Source organism: Cervus elaphus, chromosome 29 (assembly GCF_910594005.1).
Source record: "Cervus elaphus chromosome 29, mCerEla1.1, whole genome shotgun sequence".
NCBI lineage: Eukaryota > Metazoa > Chordata > Mammalia > Artiodactyla > Cervidae > Cervus > Cervus elaphus.
In genome coordinates, this window is record NC_057843.1 from 60,919,769 (window position 1) to 60,944,546 (window position 24,778).

Sequence of the window (24,778 nt, forward strand, 5' to 3'; positions counted from 1 at the left end):
TCGAACCCAGGTCTCCCACATTGCAGGCAGATTCTCTACCGTCTGAGCCACCAGGGCAAGTCCTTGAACCCACATCTCTCCGGCATCTCCTGCACTGGCAGGCGGGTTCTTTACCACTAGCGGCACCTGGGAAGCCTGGTGACTGCTCACTGACCAGCTCGAAAATGAAAGTGTGGCTTATTAACACACGTAGGCCCATTCTGCTCTGGACGTTCTCATCTAAACCAGTCACTTTCAACCACTCACCACAGAACACTTACTATTTTTCCTCTGTATGTGTTGCACACAAAAAAATCTTTTTATTTTGAAGTACTTTTGTTTATTTTATAGAAGCACAGTTGATCCACAATGTTGCACCAGTTTTGGGTGTACAGAGTTAGTGATTCAGGTGGGGTTTTTCTTGCAGCTTATATTCCATCATAGGTTATTACAAGATATTGGGTATCATCCCCTGTGTTTATACACAGGGATTTACTGCTTCTACAGTAAATCCTTGTTACTTACCTATTTCATATGCAATAGTTTATATCTGTTTATCCCATACTAATTTGTCCCTGCCCACCCCCTCTGGTAACCTCAAGTTTGTTTTCTGTGTTTGTGAGTACTTTTAGACTTACAATTATGGGAACTAAGAAAGTAACACTGGGATGGCACCATCAGCTAAACTGCTGGTGGTATTCAAATATCTGTAGTTGTTTCACAGATTCTTCCTTTGGTCCAGGATTCATGCTGCACTGACCCGTTTTGTCTTCCTATAACTGCTCCAACCTGTGATAACTCCCTGGTCTTGCCTTGTCTGTTATGACCTTGTTACTTTCACAAAGTCCTGGCCAGGCATTTGTCAGGTATTTGTAGTGAGTTTGTCCTGTTTTCTCATAATTAGATTTCCTTATGCATCTTTAGGTTGACAACCACAGAGGTGATGGGCCTTTCTCAGAGCATCACACCAGGAGCTACAAAGCACCAATACCTCATCCCTGATGATGATTTAGTTAAGGTGGGGGCTGTCAGGTCGCTCCATTATGAAGTTACTATTTTTCCCTTTATAATCAGTAAATATCTGGGGAGAAATTTTGAGCTAAATATTTTTTTTTCCTGTTTGTCTGTTAACTTTAACATTCTCTGGTGCATCTTCTCTGGAGCAATTACTACTGTGAGGTTCTAATGGTGATTTGTTATTTCCCTTATTCCTTCCACATTTATTACTTGGAAATCTGTCCAGTTGTTCCTTCTCCCCCATTTATTTATTCAGACCAGTATGGGCTTGTGGATATATATGCTCTGGGCTGTAAACCAACACTATTGTTAAGCCCTGGTCCCTTTTATTGGAGGGTGGTATTCAGATGATAAAATCTGGACGGTAGGCTGTTCACAGCTCCTGGGATCTCACTCCTAGGTCCTCTCAGTGAACAGAGCGAGGAAATACATGAAGTCTACTCATCGACGCACACACATGTAGCCATACTTAGTCCTCTAAAAACCTGTGCATACCTGTGTACTTACAAGCATGCATTCATACTGATTCATACTGATAGCTCTGACTCCAATCCAATATCCACAGGGTTAGTTCCACCATTTTCTCTATGAGTCAATCTCTGACAGCCAAAAACTGAGCTCATTATTTTTTCAACCTTAGTATGTGTTAAGTGTATATATACATACATATATATATACACACACATGTAAAGCAGCTTCAGAACTGCTAGCCTATAACACCTACAAGGAAAAAAACAACTCAAACAGAATGCAATGCTTATGTGCAGCTCTTTCTGTCTCTCCTCTTACGATCTCCACTGACATGCTTGGCCCACCTCCTACAGAGCAGGTATGTCAGTAACTTGTAACGCAGCTAGACCTGTTGTCACAGTCTGCACACATCCTTAGTTCCTGGTTGACTTAAAATCCACATGCAGTAAAAATCACTTCTGTGTACAACTCTTCAGGTATTGATAAATAAGTAGAGTTGTGTATCCGCCAACAGAGAACCACATGGAACAGTTCCATCATCCCCCAAATTCCCTTGTGCTGTCCGTTTCTAGTTAACTCTTCCCCCCACTCCAATCCACAGAAATAACTAATCTGTTTTCCATCCCTGTAATTTTGCATTTTGAAGAAACTGTCATACACATGGAATCACATATGTACACTTTTTTGTCTGGCTCAGCATAACACTTCTAAGATTCATTTAAGTCACTGAACGTGTCCGTACTGTATTCTTTTCCATTGCTGGGTAGTATTCCATTGTATGGGCTTCCCAGGTGGTGCTAGTGGTAAAGAACTTGCCTGCCAATGCAGGAGACGTAAGAGACATGGGTTCAGTTCCTGGGTGGGGAAGATTCCATGGAGGCAGGTATGGCAGACCACTCCAGCATTCTTGTCTGGAGAATCCCATGGACAAAGGAGCCTGGTAGGCTACAGTCTATGGCGTCGCACAGAGTTGGACATGACTGAACCAACTTAGCGTGAGTGCACATATCCCACTGCGTGGGTATTACCACAGTCAGTGTACATATTGACCTGTTACGAGATGTTTCCTGTTTAGGGTATTTGTGAAAAACTGCTGTAAACATTCACAAACTGACTTTTGTATAAATATAATTTTTAAAAAAATCTATTTGGGTAAGTATCTAGGAGACAGACAGTCAGGTCACATGCTCAATGTACGTTTAGCTTTATAAGAAACTGTCAAACTTTTTCAAGGTGGCTGTATCATTTCTGCATTCCCATCAGCAATGAATGAGAATTCCAGTAGTCCCACATTCTCACTGCTCTTGTAACTTAATTTTTTTTTTTAATTTTAGGCAGTCTAATAACAGGTGTAGAGTGCTATTTCATTGTGGCTATAAGTAACATTTCCTAAATAATGATGCTGAACATTTTATCAGATGTTTACATGCCATCTATATATCTTCTCTGATGAACAATCTGTTCAGATATTTTGCCCATTTTTAAATTTGTTGGTTGTTTACGTATTGTTGAGTTTTGAGAGTTCTTTATTCTGGATACAAAACCATTATCAGATACATGATTTGCAAATATTTTGCCTAGGGCGTGGCTTGTCTTTTCATTCTCTTAATGCCGTCTCTTGTACGGCAAAAGATCTGAATTTTTATGAAGTCCAATTTAACATTTTTTCTTTTATGGATCATGCTTTTGGTACTATATCTGAAACTCCATGCCAAATTCAAAGTTACACAGATTTTCCCCTAGGAATTTTATAGTGTTTCATTTTATATTTCAGTCTATGATCTATTTTGAGTTAATCTCTGAATTCACTGTGAGATATATGTGGAGGTTCATTTTCTTGCATATTCAATAGTTCCAGCACTATTCGTTGAAAAGACTACCTGTTCTTTGTTGAACTGGCTTTGGACCATTGTGAAAAAAAATTTAGTTGACTCTTCTTGTTAGGTCTATTTTTAGTCTCTCTATTCTGTTTCAATGACCTATGTGCCTGTCCTTCCCTAATACCATACTGTTTTACAGTAAGTCTTAAAACTAGGTATTGATAGTATGATTCTTTTTTATAATTCTTTTGCTTATACTTTCTTTGCATCTTAAAATAAATTTCAGAATCACTTTCCAGATCTCTACAAAAAGAGCTAGCTGGGATTTTAATTTGGATTATATTGAATCTATAGATCAAACTGCAAAAAAACCGATACCTTAACAATATTGAGCCTTCTATCTCTCCATTTATTTAAGCTTATTTATCAATGTCTTGTGGTTTTAAACCTATAGATTCTGCAGATACTTTATTAGATTTATACCTAAGGATTTCATTCTCATAATACATTTTCATATAATTTCCTTTTTATATAATACATTTCTAATGTACTGTAAATGATACTTTCAGTTTCAAATTTAAAAAGTCTGATTATTCTAATTGTTCATTGCCACTGCATAAAAATACAATTGACTTTTGTATATTGACTTCACATCCTGAGACCCTGCTGAACTCACCTTTTAGTCCTAGGAGGGTTTGTGTAACTTTTTTGCACTTTCTGAGTAAACAAACGTATCATCTAAAACTAGAGATAGTTTTATTTCTTCCTTTCCTATCTGTGTACCTTTAACCTGTCCCTTACCTTATCACAACTAGCTATAGGACAGGTTTTGCTACAAAGTTGAGAGAGGCAACATCCTTGTTCCTGATCTTTGGTGAAAAGCACTCAGTCTATTATCATCAAGGACAATTCTAAGCACAGGTGTTTTATATGAGGTCCAGGAAGTTCTTTTCAATTCTTGGTTTGCCAAAAGTTCTGATCATGAACGGAGTTTGAGTTTTGCCAGGTGCTTCTTCTGCATTTTATTCTTCGGTCTGTTAACCTGGTGAATTGCGCTAATGAGGGGCTCTTTTTCAGTATTTATCCTATGCCGTGTTCCCTGAGCTTCCTGGACCTGTGGTCTGGCATCCGGATTTAACTGGGGGAGAAATTCTTGGCCATTAAAAATATATATATTCCTTATGCCCCACCATTCTCTCTCTCTTCAGGGGTTCCAATTACCTGTGTAAGAGCATTTGTTACCATCTCACAACTTTGGGGTGCTCGGCTTTTGTTTTTGCTTTGACTTCATGTTTCAGTTTGGGTAATTTCTATTGCCCTATCTTCAGGTTCATTGATTCCTTCCTTGGCTGTGTCAAGGAAAGAATCTTTCTACTGAGGAGCCCATCAGAGGCATTCCTCATCTCTGTTTTTTATTTCTAGCATTTCCATTTGGTTCTTATAGTTTCCATTTCTCTGCTAAAATTGCTCCTCATAGGAGTCTGCATGCTGTTCAGATTGTCCACTAGAGCCTTCAGCATATTAACTGTAGTTCTTTTAAACTTTCTGTTACATAATCCCAACACCTGTTTCACATCTACATCAGATTCTGATGACTGCCTTGTTTGTTGGGAGTCTGGTGTTTCTTGCCTTTTTACATGTCTTATAGTTTATGTTAAAAATTGAACATCTCATATAGGATAGTAAAGACCAAGATAAATAGTTTTCATGCCTAGAAATGGGTACACCTTTCCTTCTGCTAAGCCTTTAATGTTTCTTCTTGCTAACTACATCCCAGAGTGGAAACAGAAGTCCCTTTCTTAGACTTTAAAAAACTTTGTCAATAAGCTGTCTATATTATTAATGGATTCTTCCTTCTGCTTTTCTGTAAAGACAGCCAGTCCATAATAAAGCTTCTGATTAAGCAGGAGACAACTGGGATATCCCTACAAAACAGATTCTATTTCAGTCAAGGGCAAAGAAACACAATACTCTAGGCCTGTAGGCAACATTATTGGGGAGGAGGCAGGTAAATATAAGATTTGGGATGCTCTGAAATATTTGAACTATTCCTTTCCTCTCCAGTGTGGCAGGCTGATCATGTCACGGCATCATCTCCACCCTTCCTGTACCCATACTCTTTGCTACATAACTGTGGTCTCCTGCAGTGGGTGTGATGACTTGCTTAAACTTCACTGGTTTTCAACTAATGCCTTTGACTGTTGCCATGAGAACATGTCCAAACTTGTTGTGGACAGACATGGACCCATTGTTCTGATCACCCTAGCCAACAGTCAAACATGTAAGAGACCCCTCAGTCCAGAAGCACTGCCTGGCTAAGTCCAGCCAGGCCGCCCGGCCACAGATGTGCAAGCTTAAGAAATGCGTTGTTTTCAACCATTGTCCTTTTGGGTGGGAACAGAAAGCTGATATTCCCAGGGGGCCTTTGGGCTTTCTGAAATCTGGGAAGTAAAGCACACTCCGGCCCCACCCCATCTCCATTCTGTATCTGCTAAGGCACACTTCACATCAGAAGTCATGCCTTACAAATATTCTACCCCTGCAGAGTGCTTGGTTTAAGCAAAGTGCAAAACCCAGAATCATCAGGCTCATATTTTGAATACTAATTTCTAATTCTTCCTAAGGGAGTCTTTGAAAAGCACTTCATGTCTCCATTTTGCTGCTAGAGCCTTTGACAGAAGGCCCACTCCTGTGTCCTTTGATTTAGGGCAGTGATTTCTAAGAACTTGGGCTGGGCTGGCTGCAACACTCCCGGAAGAGAAAAACAGATTCCTCAGACCCTACCCTGAGAATCTCATGTAGTTAAGCTGTGTGGAACCCAGAATCTGAGTTTTTAAGTAGCTCCCCAAGTTTACAGCATATTCTTATGCTAGGAATATCAGGTGATCATTGAACTGGATTGTTTCTCCAGTTTTCTGTTTCCTGAATGCATCTTCTGACACAATTTTCTTTCATCAGAACACAGCCTGTACATACCTTAAATATGACAGGTGCATCCAGGTGATGCAATGGTTAATATAATTTATAACTTAGATGCCTCCCTATTCCCAACACCAATGAAAGGAAGCTAACAATATATAACACATCTAATAAGACCATCAAAATAGAAACAGAAAATTTTAGACAACAGAGAAGAGGAAAACTGTATCAAAATTCTAGAGTAGCAGATTTACTGTAATGAGAAGCCGAGTTTCCTAGCAGCAAAGGCAAAAAGAGAAATATGCTAATTATAGAATTTTTACTATTGGATGAAATAAAATATATTGAATTATCAGTAGACATTTTGTACCTAGAGTTGAATTCTAAAAGGAACTTAATTTCATAAATCCTAGTACACAAGTAATTTTGAACATAATAGAAAATATGCTTACATATACAGAGACTTTTTTTTCTGGAGTTACACTGTAAAGAAACTAATTATATAGGACCAGTTGCATACGGGACTTTGAATAATGAAGAAAACTGTGTAACTAACAGTGGTTGGACAGAAAACAAAGACTATTTCTTGTACATCCATTACGATATTAATCTCTGAAAGCACTTCTGGGCAAAGGTCCAGGGCTGAGGCCTTCAGATGATCTAACTTTTCCCAGGGAGAAAGCTTAAGCCATCTAGAAAATGAAATGAAAAGTGGGGTTGTGCCTGGACTTGGGGTCCTCTCAGAAGAGGGAATGGGCTACGACACCCCTATGGAGAATCCAGGGAACCACCTGTTAAAGGAGCCAGTTCATGTTCATGCCTAGGACCCACACTCTGGGGCTTACCCCATTCATCAACCCAGGTGGAGGGACTAAGGGGGTGGAGGGGTGGATTCTGCAGACACTGGAAGACCTCCACTCCCTGAGGCGTGTGGGGGGTCTCACGCATTGCAGACCCCACAGGTGCTAATGTGGTAACTGCTCTGTGCCTGCATACTAAGCTGCTTCAACCGTGTCCGAGTCTCTGCGACCCCATGGACTGCAGCCCACCAGGCTCCTCTGTCCATGGGATTCTCAAGAACACTGGAGTGGGTTGTCATGCCCTCCTCCAGGGGATCCTCCCAACCCAGGGATCAAACCTATGTCTCTTATGTCTTCTGCACTGGCAGGCAGGTTCTTTACCCCTAGGGCCACCTAAGAAGCCCGGTAACTGCTCTGGGGCTCATTCATGGAGGCAGACGAGGCCTCCGCTCTGTCCTGCTCAGCACCCTTCCTATAGCTCCTTCCCTCTGGAGCCCTGCACGTGCCATCACCTCACCCTGGGACAGTCTCATTCCATCCCACCCTTGCCCCTTTCACCTCGCCCTTCAGATCTCCACTGAGATGTCACTGATGCCCTCAAGAATCAGCAAGGACGCATGCCCCATAGCATCCTCCCTTCTCCAGGAGACACAATGCTGTCTGTAGTGACACCAAGAGAACGGCCCCCAAGCCCTTCACTCACTGCTGGAGCCTCGCTGCTGGAAGTGAGCACAGAGCAGATGCCCCAAAGACGTGGACGGTGGGAGGACAGGGTCGGAGGGCGAATATTACCGTCAGGACTGCCAACAGTAACACTGGACACTTACACAGGTGTACCAGGTACCGGCCCCACTCTAAATGCTAAAATGTGAGGCTGAGATCAGAACCCAGGCAGTTGCTCCTGAAACCACTAGGAACCCTTCTGCTCTAAATCAACGAACAAAAACATGTGTTGTGTGAGACTGGACGACCAGCGCAGGACGGCAGAACCTGGCGCTCACCCCAGCAGCACCCCGCGCCTCTGCACCCGTCCCACCTGGAGGTGTCTTGGAGATCAGGGGGAGGTGAACACACGTGCACACAACACCAGGCCATGGGCTGTGACCTCGGAAACCACCCTTCTCGGAAAGCCCAGGGGCAGCCCATGGAAGGTTTAGTCGTCCCATGACAGCGGCACTGTCCACGCTCCCCAGGGGGTCAGCGGTGCTAGGACAGGACCGATGAGCATCAGAGGAGGAGGCGGAAACAGAACAAGCACCTTGCCACCAGGAACACTGCCGCCTGCTGGGGAGACCGGGGGTTCAGACGGGCTGGAGCTGGGCGCTGGCCCAACAGGACTTGACCGGTGGCTGGGCTTCTGCTCAGATAATCCGGCTGCTTTTTTCCTCTGGGCAGCGATCTGGGAGAGGACACTGTCTATGCTGCCACCTGAAGAGAGAGGAATAGGAATGACTGCCAAGGTCCGGGGCACGGCAGCGTGGGCAGGGGACGTCAGGCGCTGACCCAGCTGAGCTGAAACCGCACTGCCCAGACCAGCCCCTGGCTCTGGGTCAGGGCTGGCCACAGGACTGCGATGACAACTGGCAGGCGGACAGGCCCCCAAGGCCCCAGTGTGTCCCCGCTTTCCACCGTGCCACGGCCAACTCAGCCGGCCTTCAGCAGGCCAGACACCAGGCCGGCCCCGGGTGACCAGAGCAGCCCCACCCAGCGCCGTCTGACAGACAGCTGCACGCGCTGCCCTGCCAGGGCTCCTCCGGCACTGTCCACCCCATCCCCATCTCCCCACTCTGAGCCTTCACACCCCCAGCCACTCCCACAGTTGGGTCAATAGCTTTCTGACTCCGTAACACTCAGGGGCTCGGCTTCCTTGATCGAATCCTGATGGCCATGGTCCCTCTCCCTGTTTCTCCAAACAGCGACCCTGACTTGTGATGAAGGGAAAGGGGAAGATGATAATATCCAGGGCTAGGGAGGGCATCAGAGGGACAACGCCGATAAGTGATAATATCCAGGGCTAGGGAGGGCATCAGAGGGGGAACGCCAATAAATGATAATATCCAGGGCTAGGGAGGGCATCAGAGGGGGACGCCGATAGCTACGACTTACAGGGCACTGGCCGGGTGTCAGCACTGCTGTAAATATTTTACGTGTAAACAGGGCCGTTCCGGAGGGCAAAATGGAAAGCTTCAAAAACAGACAAACCCATTGACCCCGCCACCCTGACTCAGAGGCACTTACATTAAGCAAATCACTAAGCAAGTGTGTAAGCCCAGCACTTTGAAGCCATTACTTAGAGTGGGATATACAGGAGCAAAAATCTGCAACAGCCTCAGTGTTCAACAAGAGGGAACTGGTTAATTAAAATTGTGACACCTCACAGGAGTGGAAGGCTGCTTGGTTATTTAAAAGATGCTATCCACAGGGAACCCTGTTCAATGTTATGCGGCAGCCTGGATGGGAACGGAGTCTGGGTGGGAGTGGATACATACATACGTACGGCCGAGTCTCTTTCAGGCTGTCCACCTGAACATATCACAACATTGTTAACTGGCTACGTGCTAAGTCACTTCAGCCGTGTCCAACCCTTTGCAACCCTATGGACTGTAGCCCACCAGGCTCTTCTGTCCACGGGATTCTCCAGGCAAGATTACTGGAGTGGGTTGTCATGCCCTCCTTCAGTGCTACTTCAATATAAAATAAAAAGTTTAAAAAATGAAAGATGCTGTAGATACACGTGCATTGGCATAAAAAGGTGGTTACGACGTGGGAACAGGCACAAAGAGGGAAAAGGCTGCAAAGCAGGGTACACTCAGAAGTCAGCCTGCCTGCACGCGGGTCTGGCTCCGCCGTTTCCCCGCTGTGGGACTCTGGCTGAGTTCATTGAACTCCCCTGAGCCTGAAACTGGGGAGGATACCTCACTGGTTGTTGGAGGACTGAAGGAGATAACCCACTTAAAGGGCACTGTGCCTGGCACACACTAAGTGCTCAAAAAATTATTCTTCTTTCATAAATAAGCGAGATGCACCTTGCAAGATATACATCAAAATGTTAACAATGATTCCTAGTGGGTGAGACTATACTTTTTTTTGCCTTTTGCTTTAGCTGGTTTTCAAGCTTTCCCACAAGAAGCATGCATTACATTCCTACGTAATGGCATAAAGCATGTGCCTTCCTGCAAAGCTCGCTTTCGTTAATCCTGGATGCCCTAGGAGAAGACTAGGGAGTTTCCTGTAACCAGCCTCATCACCTTTTCCCATACTCTGTTCTGTTTGTTTTTTTTACAGTATTTACTATTCTCGGATTTTTTAAAAAAAAAAGTTGCCAGGCAAGAATACCGGAGCAGGATGCCATTTCCTTTCTCAGGGGATCCTCCCAGATCAGGGATTGAACCCACGTCTCTTGCATCCTCTGCATTGGCAGGTGGGTTCTTTACCACTACCGTCACCTGCAAAGTCCCCACTTAAAAACCTATTCTTAGTTGTTGTTTTTTTTTTAATTATCTGTTTGCACCAGAATACAACTTCCTACAAAACTGACTTTGAACCTTTTATTGCTACGTGCTCTATCACCTAGACTTTGGCTTATATCTAATAAGTGGCCAGTTATATTTTCTGAAAGAATATGGTAAATAAATGTAATGACTGAAAACAAGTAAACTTAAAGAGAAGGAAAGTATGCCACAAGCCCAAAATAACGGGAGGGCAAACGGCTTTGAGTTTTAATTGTCACCTCCTAGCTGTGTACTCCTGGGCAAATCCATCAACCACTCTGAGCTTCAGTTCCTTCATTTGTTCACTGAAGAATCAGGATGAGAGGATACCTAAGGTTTAACCTTCAAGGATTTTAAACACTACAAAAACACTATTCATTTCTATTAGTTTCTTGCAAAACTTTCTAACAAAATAGACCATTACAGACTATCTCTTCCCTTACCACTCCCCACTCCCTCGCCCTAAGAAACTGCATCAAACAAACGCAGAGTTGTGAATTCACTGAAAAATCCTTCGGGCACATCCGTGAGAAAGACGGCGTGCATGCGGTGGTCTCAAGGACGGCCTGCAGCTCACACCCTCGACCCCTAGCGCTCCTCCTGCCTTGCTGGAGGGGGCGGCCCGGGTGCACACCTGAGCGGTTATGCAGCTCCCCGGCATGCCTGCTCACGCCGCCTCCCCCACTGGAGCCGCCAGAGGAATGAGGTGAGTGGTTGAAGTTTCCAGAATTGGCGGGGGAGGCTGGGCTTCTGGAGAGAGATGGAAATTTAACCGGCCTGACGAGAGTCTGCAAGAATAAGGCGGATATGGCAGTTAGGGTGTGCTGTTCGTTGCTTCCGACACACAGGTCACGACGGGGAGGGCCCTGGAGTTCAGCTGGCCCATCCCGGCTGATCCTGGCTCCGCCTGCTAGGCGGCCCCCAAGGGATGGGAGTTCACCGCTACCTGCTGACAACTCGACCGGCCACTAGCTCAGGCTCAGTCCCTGTGACAACACTTCCCACGGCTCACCCGCCTCCTCCCGAGTGTGGACTAACACAAACCCACTCCGTCCGTTTTAAACACTCCTAGGCACCAGGGCTTTGGTCTCCGGCTAGTGATTTGGCGCTACAACAGTCCAGGAAGGCAGCAGCAAGGGGGTCAGACAGAGACGGGGGCTCTGAGTGTCTCCAAGCAGCAGGGTCAGGGCCTAAGTCCCTGAATCTCCATTGTCTGCAGCCTACTCGCGAGGGTCTCAGCCCCCACATTGAGAGGGACTGCCTCGGTGTATCACAGAAACACACTGAGGGCCACCAGATCAGAAACCACTGGGGCCAGAAGGGCAGAAGTCACACTCTGGCTGCAGGAAAACTCTAGGAGCACACACAGTGGGCTCCAGTGTTTGAGTCTGGTCCTGAACCTGTGCAATAATGTCGTGTGGAGCCTGATTAGAGCCAAGAACCTGATGTTTGGCCCCAGCATCCTCAACCCCACTCGGCTCGGGGACCCTCAGCAACTGCCTCTGTTCTCTGGGCTGTTGCTTCATCTATTAAAGGGAAGGGGGGATTGGATCAGGTCTTCAACCTGTGTTCCTCAGAGCTCCAGGATTCCAGCGAGAGGGGCTTCCACTTTCGTTCACGCTACTCTACTTACACATTAAATTCCTCTGTAGGGTTTCATTAGACAAAGGAGTATCACTCACTTAAAAGAAAACAAAAAGCTACAGCCCCCCTATATCAGAAGGGATCCGAGGTCCCTCTGCCTGCAATCCATCACGACATCAGAGTGGAAGATGAAGCGTCGAAGTGTGTGAACTGGACAACTTACGCTGTCCGTGCCCCCCCCAGCCGCGGGGGGGCCTCTGCCGGCTCTCGGAGGCAGCACAGTCTTCATGGGGTCTGCCCTCCCGCTGTGACACGTCCGGGACCGATCCGAGCTCCACAGCTCAAAGCTGGAAGGGGGCAAGAAAGGGGGGATGACTGCCTTCAGCTTGTCGCTCGGGAGTCTGGTGAAGGGGGCTCCATTTCGAAGCTGAAAAAGACAGGCTGTGGGTTAGGCCAGCCCCAGGAGGGCTCCTGGCTCTGGGAGGAAGACTCCAGGTCTCTCCTGCTTCTCAGAGAACGGCAGCGCCCCCGAGCCCCACCCCCCACCACAGCCAAGCCAGAAACCCACGTGATGTCCTCAGCTCTCCTCCCAGCAGCCGAGGGATACCCACGTCTGCTCCGCTCCACGCCCCCAGGTTCTCCTGGGTCTGTGCACAGCAGCGAGACTGGCACGGGGGAGGGACTGCGGAGAGCCACGGGGAGCCCAGAAGCGCTGGGTGTGCTGGGCCGGGAAAGGGCCTGCAGACCAAGCGAAGGGAATGCAGGAAGGACTGGAGACAAGCGGGGCAAGACCAGCGTGCAGAACTGCAAGGAGCGGGTGTGGCCAGGGCCGGGGCTCCAGGAGGACGGGGTGAGGGCACCGGCAGGCCCAGGCTGGCTCTGCGAGCCCAGCAGACACTCCCATCCCCCACCCACCACCTCCTTCCTGCTCGAGCCACACCTCCCACTGCTGACATTTTTAACTGCAATTTTAAGTTTTGAAAATGCGATTTGGGGTCAGTATAAAATCCACACCATGATGACTGGTGGATCGTCAAGGAAAAGCTTTCACACGGTCCACAGTAACTTTAATTAAGAAAAGACAGTGAACTTGGCGCCAGATGGTGCTTTGCAGGGAAGGGCATCCCACAGCTAAACCTGCCTCGGGAGCCGGGCAGGCGGGCATCTCCGCGAGGATGGCTGCAAACGCCTCCTCAGCAGAGCGCCCTGGCCATCCTCCATCTGCTGCGGGGCAGGTGGGCACACCGCCGCCCCCTACAGGGCATAGGGAGGCGGGACAGGAGAGAACAAGACGGGAAGTGGCGCCTCCCGGGTTCCCACCCAGGCACTGTCCTGCTTTTCTGAGAGTCTGTGAACAAGGGTCGACCCCCCTGGACCTCAACAACCTCATCTGCATAAGGATAATCCCTCAGAGCTGTGAAAACAAAAACCAGGAACCCCAAAGTCCGGCAGGTCAGTCTTGGATAAAGAGATGATGGAATGTTACATCACTCAGTCATTGGACACGATGGGGCCAAAGGGTGTTTCTGACACAGAAAAGATGGTCATGCCAAACCGTTAATACGGCAGGTTCAGCACGATGGGGGAAGATCCCAGTGCATCACCGACTCAGTGGACGTGAACTTGGGCAAACTCCGAGATAGTGGAGAACAGGGAGGGCTGGCATGTCGCAGTCCATGGGGTCACAGAGTCGGACATGACTTGGCGACTCGACAACAGTGCCTGGCCTGGCATGGTTTTTTGGGATAAAAGTGAGTGAATATATGTAAACTACAGCAAACACTTAATAAGCATTGGGCTGGTACATATTTAGTGCTTCTAAGTATTTATTATATATATAGCATGATATCATATTCACAGATATAAAAAATGATTAGGAAAAATGCTCAAAAGATATATGCCACAAAATGTCAATTATGATTATATCTGGATGTATGACCAAGGGCAATTTTTTCTTTATACCTTACTGCATCTTCCAAAAATTCAGTAAGAGCATTTCTGTCTACATACTGAAAGCAATTATTGCTATTTATTAACATTATCAAACGTTGTAAGTCCCACGGTCAGTGTGCAGACACCAGTTTATACCTATCTCACAGCAGGGCAGAGCAGACAGACCCCAGCAGGGCCCCAAACACCCTGGGGCAGCTTAGTTCTGTGGGGGCACCTCTGCTCCCGTCTTCTCTCCAACACTGCCCTCTCCTGGCCAGCCTGCAGATTAGGGCCTCAGAGTTAAAGGGACTTGAGCCCAACTCCAACCAGGAGACTCATTTCGGAGAAATGAAGCCCAGAGAAGTGATGTGACACATCCAAGGTCACACAGCAGATAAGTAAGAGTTCACTCTGGGTCAGAGGTTATGTTAAGATATTCCTGGGGATGGTACTTGAAAACTACAACCATGAGGGATAGCATCTCCTACGTAAGAGAAGGCTAGCTATCGCCTAATATCCATCCTCCGTATATCCCTCGCAGACACGCCTGATAGATGAGCACATGACCAACTTGGAACAAAGACTTCTCTGCAGTGTGAATGAGCCATGTGACTAAATTCTGGCCCATTTAATGTAAGCAAAAAGTGATGCATGAATTTCCAGGAAACTTCTTTACAGACACCTGGCCTGTGCCCATGGCCACCTCTTCTCCAGCCATCTTTGGGGTCAGCTGGAATGAAGCAGTAACGGATGGAGCTCTGGCAGCCACCTTAGACCAAGAAGTAACCTTGGGAGTAGAGGCCATGCCAGGGAGACCAACAAGTAAAAGGAACCTAGGTCCCTAATTCTACAGATCAACGAACCAGTCTTGAACTTCACTTACTTGAGAGAAATATGATCCTGTCAAATTTATGCCAATCATTTGGGGATTTTGTTACTCATAGCCGAACCTAAAATTAATACATCTCTAATTTATGGATGAGGACACTGAGGCCTCTCTCAAGCTGGAAACAGACTTTCTTCTTTGACTCCTCTCTCCTTGGCTCTCCACAACCAAAACGGTAAGTCCAAGGTCACCATCAGTTCCTACCCCGACACGGCCCCTGTACTCAGCGCTACGTCCCTGATGACGCGATCAGGGCTTAGCCCTGGCTGCTAAGCACCAGCACAGCCTTACCCAGAATTTAGGGCTGGCATCCATTCTGATTCCTTGGTGCCAGAGATACACCCATTGCTACACATTTTGACATCGACCCCATCTGTAACCACCACAAAGAAAGACAAATGTGCCCACATCCCTCCTCATAAATCAATCCGCTAACGATTGGAAGAGACCTGAAATGCTTTTAGAAAAGCCCCAGACTCACCATGGTTGTCAATAACACATCTTCCTTTTCTCCTCTTGTGCTCCCAGTACCTGAGAAACAAATGGAAGTTTCCTGAAATGACCCCCTCCCCCAACCATAACGAATCCACAACATGAGGACAAGTGACCAGGTCAGCCTTCATCCTGGAAAATCGACTCTCTTGAGTGATTAAATATTTAATAATAATTGGTATTCAATATTTGAAGAGAAGGGAAGCATTTAAAAGGTATCTTAGAGTGTGTTTTTCCATACACCATTGTCATGCTGGGTCAGACAGTGGTATGTTGAGCTCAATAGTCTGTCTCAAACAGTGGTACCCAAGGAACTAGTCTGGGTGTGGACAGTCAGATTGTTAGAACGGATCTGGCCTAATCAGTTTTCCAGTGTGGGAATCTTCTTCAGTGCCCTGGCAAACTCATCCAAGCTGTCGAATACTTGCAGTGGTGGGGAGCTCACCACCCCCACGCCAACCCCAGAAACTCACTCTACTTCAAAACACTGCTGGTGGGTGCAGACCAATCACATGTGGCAAGTGGGAAAATCGCCTGTCATAGGCAAGGGAGAGACAGGGACTGGCCAAAGGTTTCCCAGCAGGGCACACGGGGCAGGAAGCTGGGGCTTGCTGCCAGCCGCCCCTTTCTACCCTCAGCAGCCGGTCCCTCAGATGGACTTCTGTCCCTTAAGTCCTCACCAAACTAGCCACTCTGCACCAGCGTCACATCCCATCAGCCCCGGAGGGAGGATGAAGGGCAGAGGAAGAGGGCAGAGAGGTTCAGGCTTTGACCACTCTGGAAATTCTACCGCACGTGCAACTTTTTCTCACCATTGTCTTTGGTCATGGGGGCCACATCGGGGAGCCCAGAGCGGCTGGTCTTGTCCAGGGGTGCCGCCCTCATTGTGGAGTCCAGCGCTGGCTCTGGCTCATCACGGAAAGGCAACGGCTGGTTGCCGGACAGCCCACGCGGCAGTGTCTGCATCAGTTTCAGCTTCCGGAACCGATTGGACATGCGGTTCCACCAGGACTGCCAAGGGAATGCAGAGCAGCGGTCGAGCCCCACAGTACGGAGCCCAGGGAGAGCAACCACACTCCGCACGAGCCCCCTCCCCTCTCCTGGGCCCACTGCGGGCGTTACCATCGACCACAGGACCCTTAGTTCTCTCTAAACCCTTCCTGACCCAGCCCGCAGGGGGCCTTCCCAATAGCCTGGAGGCGGCAGGGAACCCAATGTGCTAAGGCTCTGCAGCAATCTCCTCATTGCACAGTCTGAGACCGAGACCCAGTGATGTCAACTTGCTGGACGTCTTCGAGTCAAACAGGGACGGACAGATGGACACAGAGGCAACACCAAACACCTTAACATCTCAGACTGCGTAACCCCCTTTCCCCCATTCCAGTAACAACGTGAGAGCTATCAGGCTGTCCAGTCCAAGGCCTGGGCCATCTGCTTCTGCAGCTGACGCCTCTTCACCTAGAGAGAGGACAGGTGCCACCCCCAGGGCATCTACACAAGCCCACGAGAGCTCAGAGGCGACTGGCACGGCACCAAAGGGAGGCTGCAAGGCCTGGCCTAGAGACGGCAGTGAGGCAAGGATGACGAGATCTATGCGAGCAGCGCTGGAGGAAGGATCCAGGGCCTCGGGTGAGCAACAGACATGAGCAGAATGCCAAGTCTGCAGATCTGAGAAAGTGCTGGAACCCCAGCCAGGAAAAGGGAAAAAATAATTCTGATTTTCAACAAGCAGAGCAGGGCTGGGAGGATAAGACATTCAAAGAGATACATTCAACTTGCAGTTTAGAAATCAGCAGCTGGAGCTCGGTTCTGGTGCTTCCAGCAGCAGCTGATGGGGGCCTGTGGACCGCAGCGAGGCCCTAGAATGTGCAGTCAGCAAATACTGTCCACACGAAGCACAGGCCAGACAGATGGCCAGGGAGGAGAGGTTCGAGGCTAGCCAGCTCAGCAGTACATCATGCAAAAAATGTTAACCATTCTCTACATTTAGAAATTGCGTCTCTGCATCAACATTTGGGTTTTTAGTTTCTCCTGAAAACGACGGGAAGAGGTAGCAACATGGACCTACACACTTGCAAGCAGCCACGAACTGGCTACCATCACCTCCGTTCTCCCTGGTCACCTCCATTCCCCACTGCTCGCCTCCAGTTTACCTCCTGCCCCTGCTGTTAACCCCGCTTGTTACCCTGTCCTAAAGCAGCTCTGGGTAATGAGGAAGTGGCCAGCACCTTCGTGCTTCACTATTCGGGCACGGCTCTCTGGCACCTTTTAAGACAGCAGAGGGCAAACCTTGAGTCCGCCTTTGTCATCGGGCAGCACCGGGACACTCCAGGGCTGTCGGACCTTCGAGTGGGGCAGAGGCGGCGGGTGGCTGGGCCGGCCTTTGTCTTTATTCACCTGCATGCAGACAGATGCCAGCAGTCGAACAAGTTCCGTGTCTATGGACACAAAAGGCAGCCTTTTACCTGCAAATATGTCTGTTGGGCCATGGTGGTGGGGGGGGGGGGAGGGTCTCAAGACGACCCCCAGCAGCCTGAGAACTCAGTCCCGCAGGGCCAGAGCCTGTGTTACTCCAGGATCAAGCTGCCCCTGCCCCTCCACCGGCTCTTCAGGAGGGGCAAACGTGACAGCAGGGTTTAATCCACTTAAACAGAAATAAAAACCAGATGCCCTGTCCTACCGGGAGGGCAGCGGGTGGAGTGTGTAAAAAGTAGAGGCTCTACAGCCAGATGACTGAAGTTGGAATTCTCTGTTCTTCCCAGGCTGTGTAACTGCAGGTCAATTAAGGGGTGACCGTACCTACCACATAAAGGTGTCTGAAGGAGCTGAGGGAGTTCCTAACATATGGTAAGTGCTTAAGAAGATTAAGTGGTATTAGTTATTATTAACTCAACTAGGCTATTAAAAAAGCAACAAGCAAGATTGAGAAGAAAATACTACAAACTATGAATATGCTTTTCTCTTGACTGTTGCTTTTTTTTTGTTTTTCCTCCAGCATGTGTCTCTCTGAAAATTTCGGGCAAAAACTTCATTTGAAAACCCACTAGGAAAAAAATCCAGAGGTAGGTTGTTTTATTGGGAAAGGCAGTGAGGGAGAATGCGGGGAAGGAAGAGACACAGTGGAAGAGATGAGGCTGGCGGAGAAAAGCCTGTGTGCGATGCAGCCCAGGGTCCCCGGCAGACTGCACGCAAGGACTGAGACCATCGGACCTGGGCGGAGAGCCCCACCTCTCCAGCCAGGGTCAGTCACTGCTGGGCACATCCTCTCTGCGAGGGTAAGATGGAACCAGCATGGATCTGTGACAAGGGGGTCTCACAGGAGTGGGGGTGAGTGGCGGTGCTGGAGGTGAGGAAGGGCACTTGACCTGAGGCCCCCACACTGAGAGAGGCAGCGGGAGCCCCTCCACTCATGGAGGCAGAATCCCCCCTTGCCCGAGTCAGCAGGGGAGGAGCCAGCTTAGGACTCAGAGCCTGTGGGTCAGCGAAGCCTCCCAGCTTCTCCCTCTCTGGGCTAAAACTTGAGGGTCCCAAGAGAGATGACAGGTAGAGAGACCCCTTATCCCTTGAGTTAGCTAATGGGAAGCCACAGGCTCCAGAGGAAGGTCTGTCAAAGTGGCAGAGGGTCCGAGGCCCTAGCAGGTGCTAGCTGGGGGTCAGCAGTGTTGCCAAGACCCTTGACCCGGAGCTTCCACCGACACCAGAAGCCAAGGCGGTCACTGCTCCGTCTCCCTGTCCACGGGGGCCTGTTTCTTCCTGAGTTACGCAGGGTCTAGCTGAGAGGCACAGACACCATTCCAGGATCTGCGTGGACGGCCAAGGCCTTCCTGCCTGGAGACTCCTGAAGGCTGGAGCCAGAAGTGGCCTCAGGGACTAGCTGGTCCCAACTGCGCCCATTCTCCCCCACGGCCTTCACTTGGGAGCAGTGAAGACTTGCCTGAGGCTGTGTGGGGTGCTCTGGGGGCTTCAGAGCGGCTTCCGCCTTGAATAAGCACGTGCTTACACACAGGGGATGATCTGGATTCCCAGCCAGAAAACCCAGCACCTTTAAAACGCTTTTCCTAAAACGACCCACCAGGATCACTCAGCAGCATCACTAGGTCAAAGGCCGTGTACCCATTTTTTGCACGAAGAGTAACATCAGCTCCTTGGTTTAGCAGATATTTGACAATCTCTTTGTTCCTGTGGAAGAAAGAAAAAGCCAGAGTGAGACCCGCTGAAAGGGAACGTGTGGCTTTGCTCCTGGGCCACAAGAGCGGTGGCTGTAACCCCAGCAGCATCTGTGTCTGTTGACAGAGGGCTCAGAAAGCTGTCTCCCAGCCTCTGCTCCCTACCCTGCGGGCAGGCACGACAGAAGTCAAAGCCTGAGCGCTCCTTCCATGAACAAAACGAAAACACAAGTCTCTGCCCCAAAGCCACTGGCTCCCAGGACCACACACAGGCCCCACCCCTCCTGCCCCTCACTGGGACCTGACTGAAATCCTCTGGCAGGCCAGAGTCTTTGATGTGGAAGTCTGAGGATCAAATGAGGAAGAAAACCACTTTCAGAGGACACAGGAGAGTGCTCTGATCACCTGAAGTAGGGCAAGGACGGAGCCCCTAATTTGGAATCAGAACACCACCAAGCAGGTGCAAGGCTATATGCAGACCCCTGCCCCTTGGTCAGCCTGCCCCAAGGAGGAGGGATCCAGGAAGGTAGAGGGGTGACTGGATAAGAAGGGATGCGGAAGCACCAGGTACCACCGCCGAGGCAACAGGAAATCTGGACACAAAGGGGAGGAACGCAGGACGGACCAAGCCTGCATGGTTTTGAGTGTCTCAGCATCTTCACAATGGGCGGGGCGCTTCTCCGTAGCATCTCAGGACCAGCACCCCATCAGGCACCCTATTTCAGCCCAGGGCACCCTCTCGGGCTCCCTGCTGGGGCTGGGGCTGGGGCTGGCGCTGACCCGTGGTAGGTGGCCTGCATGAGGGCCGTCCAGCCGTGTGCACTGTCCTGCTTGTCCACGTCGGCATGCCTCTCCACCAGCAGCTGCACCAGAGGCAGCTGTCCCATGACCGCCGCCAGCATCAGCGGGGTGGCCCCATCCCCGTTAACCAGGTTCACGTGGTTGGGGTCTTCATCAGCAATCTCTTTGACCAGCTGGAAGTTTCCTGCCAACAGAATCAGAAGTCCTGGTGATCCACGCAGGATGATTTACCCAATGGTTTCCCGTAACAAATGTGCTGAGCCCGCCTCTGTACGGGTGGCGGGGCCTCGCGGGGGCCACACAGATGAGCCAGAGGTAGCCCCCACTCTTTAATCCTTCAGTCTACGAGGGATGGAGGCAAGCACGCAAATAGGTTTACTGAGAGGGAGAGGTGTTATTGATATCTTAAAAGAACAGTGATGATGAGGGGCAATGCACATGCAGAAAGACAGCCCAGGTCTCCCTCAGAGGCAAGGATCAGGGTGGGCTTCCTGGAAGTGGAGGTTTGTTTCAGGAGAGGCAATACTAGACTAAATAGCTCTTCATTACAGAGACTGGAGTAGGTAGGTGGGCAGCCAGGCCTTTCAGAGGGAAGTAAAAGTTAGGACATAGCCACAGGATCTAGCAGGAGAGGCAGAGGGGGGCTGTGCGCAGAGCACCGTAACTACCAGCCTCCAGGGGCTGAACCTCCCTGGGTGAAACCAGAGTCAGGAAACAACAGAACACTTGCTTCTTTCTCAAATACTCTGGGCGGCCTTGAAAAGGACTATCAATGTGAGTTTGGGAGAAACAGTACTGTATTCTTAAATATCCCAGAAGGTTTTCTTAAGTGCTTACCCATTTTTAATGCGTGGAAAATATCAGGTCGCCTTTTCTCCTCATCTGGGTAAACAAAGATTTTTAAAAGTTAACCACGGAAAGGTGTAAAATAACAGAAAAGTCACAAGGGTGTAACGACCCAGCCTACCTTTAAAAATGATTTACTTTTCATAAGCAATCTAATCAGAAACCTAGGGAATGGACTAACTCCAGCAGCCCTTCTGGAAGGGTTGTCGTCAGACTGTCTGAAAACGCTTCAGAGACAGACCGTGGGAGGTCATCTGGCCAGGAAAACATGAATGAGCAGACCATTTCCGGATCCCACGACTCATAGAGCAGTCTTTTTTTAGGCATTCCAAATTTTGGAATGTCCTTTCTCAGATATAACGGAAAAGTATAGTCTTGGAAAAACCTGTATTCCTATGAAGATTTTAAGATGAAACAATGATTCTTTTATTCTAAAAAGTAAATGTACAACCATGAAGTAATTCCAGAGCAGGTTTTCATTCTAATACCTAAGACATTGAGCAGCTAAGCCCAGAGGAGGTCATGGTTGCCAATGCTAATATTTGCTTTCTTTCCCAAATAAGCAGCCATCTGAGTGATTCTGAAGGTCACCCACAACCCAGACCTGCAGATGCTCCCATCTGATGTCTTCATGCTGGGCCTCACTGCATCCACCCAATGCTAGCCCCTTCCTCATCTGCCATCACCTTCCTTGAAGCTAGAGCTAGTGGGTAACCTGCTCCCTCCTATCAGAAAGTAGCCATCCTCACAACTAGTCTTCTCGCTGGTGAGAGCGAATGCAGGACTTCCTCTGACTAATACTAGAGGATAGAGCAGCCGCAGGAGAAAACCTGTGACTCTGGGCCACATCCCTGGTCTCGATCAGCCTCCACCAGCAGCCGGAAGAAGGTGCAGAGTGGCACAAGGAGTCTGGACCAGGGTATCCGGATCCACGTATTTCCAGAGAGATGTGTCTCCTCATCACTGATAATGCAGACAACATGCTAACATGGAGGCCAGGTGGTGGTTGCAGGGCTGGATAATACAGATGGGAAAACGCTCCAGAAATTTTTAAGCCCTACACAAACAGCTTCCCTCATAGCTCAGTTGGTAAATCATCTGCCTGCAATGCAGGAGAGAAAGTGAAAGTGAAGTCACTTGGTTGTATCCAATTCTTTGCGACCCCGTGGACTGTAGCCCACTAGGCTCCTCCGTCCATGGGATTCTCCAGGCAAGAATACTGAAGTGGGTTGCCATTTCCTTCTCCAGGAGATCTTCCTGACCCAGGGATCGAACCCGGGTCTCCCGCATTGGAGGCAGACGCTTTAACCTCTGAGCCACCAGGGAAGCCAATGCAGGAGACCCAGGTTCAATTCCCGGATTGGGAAGATCCCCTGGAGAAGGAAATGGCAACCCACTCCAATATTCTTGCCTGGAGAATCCCATGGACAGAGGAGCCTGACAGGCTACAGTCCATCGGACTGCAAGAGTCAGACACGACTGAGCGACCAAACCACCACCACACAAACAGCAATTTTTGTTATCTTTTCTAGTGACCAGCACCCAGCCCAGAAAGGGTACTAGTTAACTCCAGGGCACTTATAGGAAAGTATAGACAGGGCCATGGAACCAAGCGCCTAATTCTGCCTTTGAGATACTATATAAAGAAATGATTACGAAACTTCACTTTACAAAATATGTCTCATTCCTTTAAGTGTTTAAGAGTCTAATTTGCTATAGGCCACAGCCTCCTTCATGCCAAGACTCTCTGATGGAAAAGAATGTGTCAACTGGGCCTAGCGTTGGTTGCTAAGCAGCCATCTGCCACAAACGAATCACTGACAGTCTAGCCTGACCTCAGGAGGCTGGAGCAGCTCTGCTTGATGCCCACTGGCCCTGGGCTGGTCCCTTCCTCACTCTGGGCTCCAATTACTGCATCAACATCAGAGCAACTCCAGGGACCCCTCCACAGCCCAGGCAATGACCACAGTGGGGGTGAGGAGGGTGTCACAGTGACGATTATAGCCTCAAGGGTAGCCTGTCCTGCAGCTAGTGTGAGGGAGAGAGCTGGGAGTCTCCAGGGCCCTGACGGGGGCGGGGGTGGGTTCCCTGGCACCTCACAAAAAGGGCTGGGGCCACTACTATCTGTTTAATAATCTGTCCCCACTGGCACCACGGCCTTTGAAGGCTCTGCTCTGAGGGCCTGAATGGCGCCCCTTCTCAGCTCCTGCAACTCGGGTGAACTCTCAGCCCCTCGGGGGCCACCCAAGGGCCCTGGCTCATATGGAGGCCGGCCCACCCAGCTCTCTGCCGCTCCCAGACCCCCCACCCCGCCCGTTTTCTTCCTCACCACCCACCGTCCTATGTGACTCATTTAACACGCTTACTTCCTGTTTCTTGCCTGCCTCTCCTCCAGAAGCCAAGGTCCTCAGGGGCAGAGGTTGGATCGGGCTTGCTGACTGGTGCCTAGAATGGCACCTGGTACACTGGCAGTCAACAAGTACGTGCAGAATACTGGGATGAGCGAACGGGGAATACAAACCCATTCTGGTAGCTTCCGCTCACGGCTCCCTACGTGCCAGGCTCCGGGGTACTCCGGAGCACAACCGGCATTATCGTCCTACTGCTCACAGGACCTCACAAGCCAAGTGCATTCGTTACGGCTGTTTCGTGAAAGAGGACATTGGGGTCCCAGAGAGACAATGAACATGCGAGGCCTCCCAGCCCCAGAGTGAGAGCTGAGCCTCCAACCCGTGTCTGCTCGTGACCGTGACCGGTCCTGTCAATCACAACAGCGACGGTGGCGGCTGAGGGCAGCTGCCAGCATCTCTCACGTGCTCCCTCTGGGCTGGGGGCCCTCACTTGATCCTCACCGTGGTTCTGTGAGGCAGGGGCACTTCTGCCGCTCACTTACGGGAGACAGAACGCAAGCTTGGAGAATGAAGGCAGCTGGCCCAAGGCCCCTCAGCCAGCACGGGCAAGGCCAGGCGGAGCCAGGAGAGGGTGACCTCGGCTACGCCCACCTCTGCGTCTGCAGCTCCACGTTTTGAGGAGAGGCGGGCACTGCTTTCCCAGAGTGCCAGGGCAGTCCGTAAGGAGGCCTGTGCGGAGCTAAGGCCCCAGAAACCCGGCTGGAGGCATCTGAGGAAGGAGGAGTCGGCTGCACAAGAGGCCCAGCTCAGCACCCACAGGTGGGGCACACGTCCCCGACCATCCACTTCCAGGGCAGCGGCCTCGAGCAAGTTGCTTGACCCCCGCCCCGAGCCTGACCTCCCCCACCTGCAGCATGGACGAACGGCCCCACGGGGGAGGTGAGAGCCTGTCCGTCAGGCGTGGAGGCTCAGCAGGGACGGGGGGAGGCGGCTCCCTTTCCCATCTCGGCCACAGTCACACCACCCAAGCCTTTAAGGGCGGGCAGTGGCCTTGAGTCAAGAACAGCATGGGTGAGACCGGAGCCCTGACTTCTAACTGCAGCTCTGCCCGGGACCTGACGCTGCTGCCGCGTGCTAAACTGCCCGAGGCTCCCACACCAGAGGCCAGCGTGCTTCCTGCTCATGGCCTCCTGGGAGCTGTCACTGATCCATTCTACACAAGA

At 49.6% G+C, this 24,778-nt stretch overlaps 1 protein-coding gene across 6 annotated transcripts in view; it reads right to left on the reverse strand.

Annotated features, from left to right (window-relative positions):
• Positions 1-24,778, reverse strand: part of ANKS6 (ankyrin repeat and sterile alpha motif domain containing 6) — a 51,243-nt gene that overhangs the window by 17,573 nt on the left and 8,892 nt on the right. For all 6 annotated transcript variants that reach the window (XM_043890924.1, XM_043890919.1, XM_043890918.1 and 3 more), the window contains exons 3-11: positions 21,196-21,240; positions 20,338-20,542; positions 19,464-19,570; positions 17,681-17,829; positions 16,204-16,402; positions 15,381-15,430; positions 12,305-12,508; positions 11,132-11,285; positions 8,265-8,434 (exon numbers count right to left, since the gene is read on the reverse strand). In XM_043890924.1, the coding sequence (XP_043746859.1) occupies positions 8,265-8,434; positions 11,132-11,285; positions 12,305-12,508; positions 15,381-15,430; positions 16,204-16,402; positions 17,681-17,829; positions 19,464-19,570; positions 20,338-20,542; positions 21,196-21,240 (1,283 nt within the window). The remainder of the gene's footprint in view (positions 1-8,264; positions 8,435-11,131; positions 11,286-12,304; positions 12,509-15,380; positions 15,431-16,203; positions 16,403-17,680; positions 17,830-19,463; positions 19,571-20,337; positions 20,543-21,195; positions 21,241-24,778) is intronic.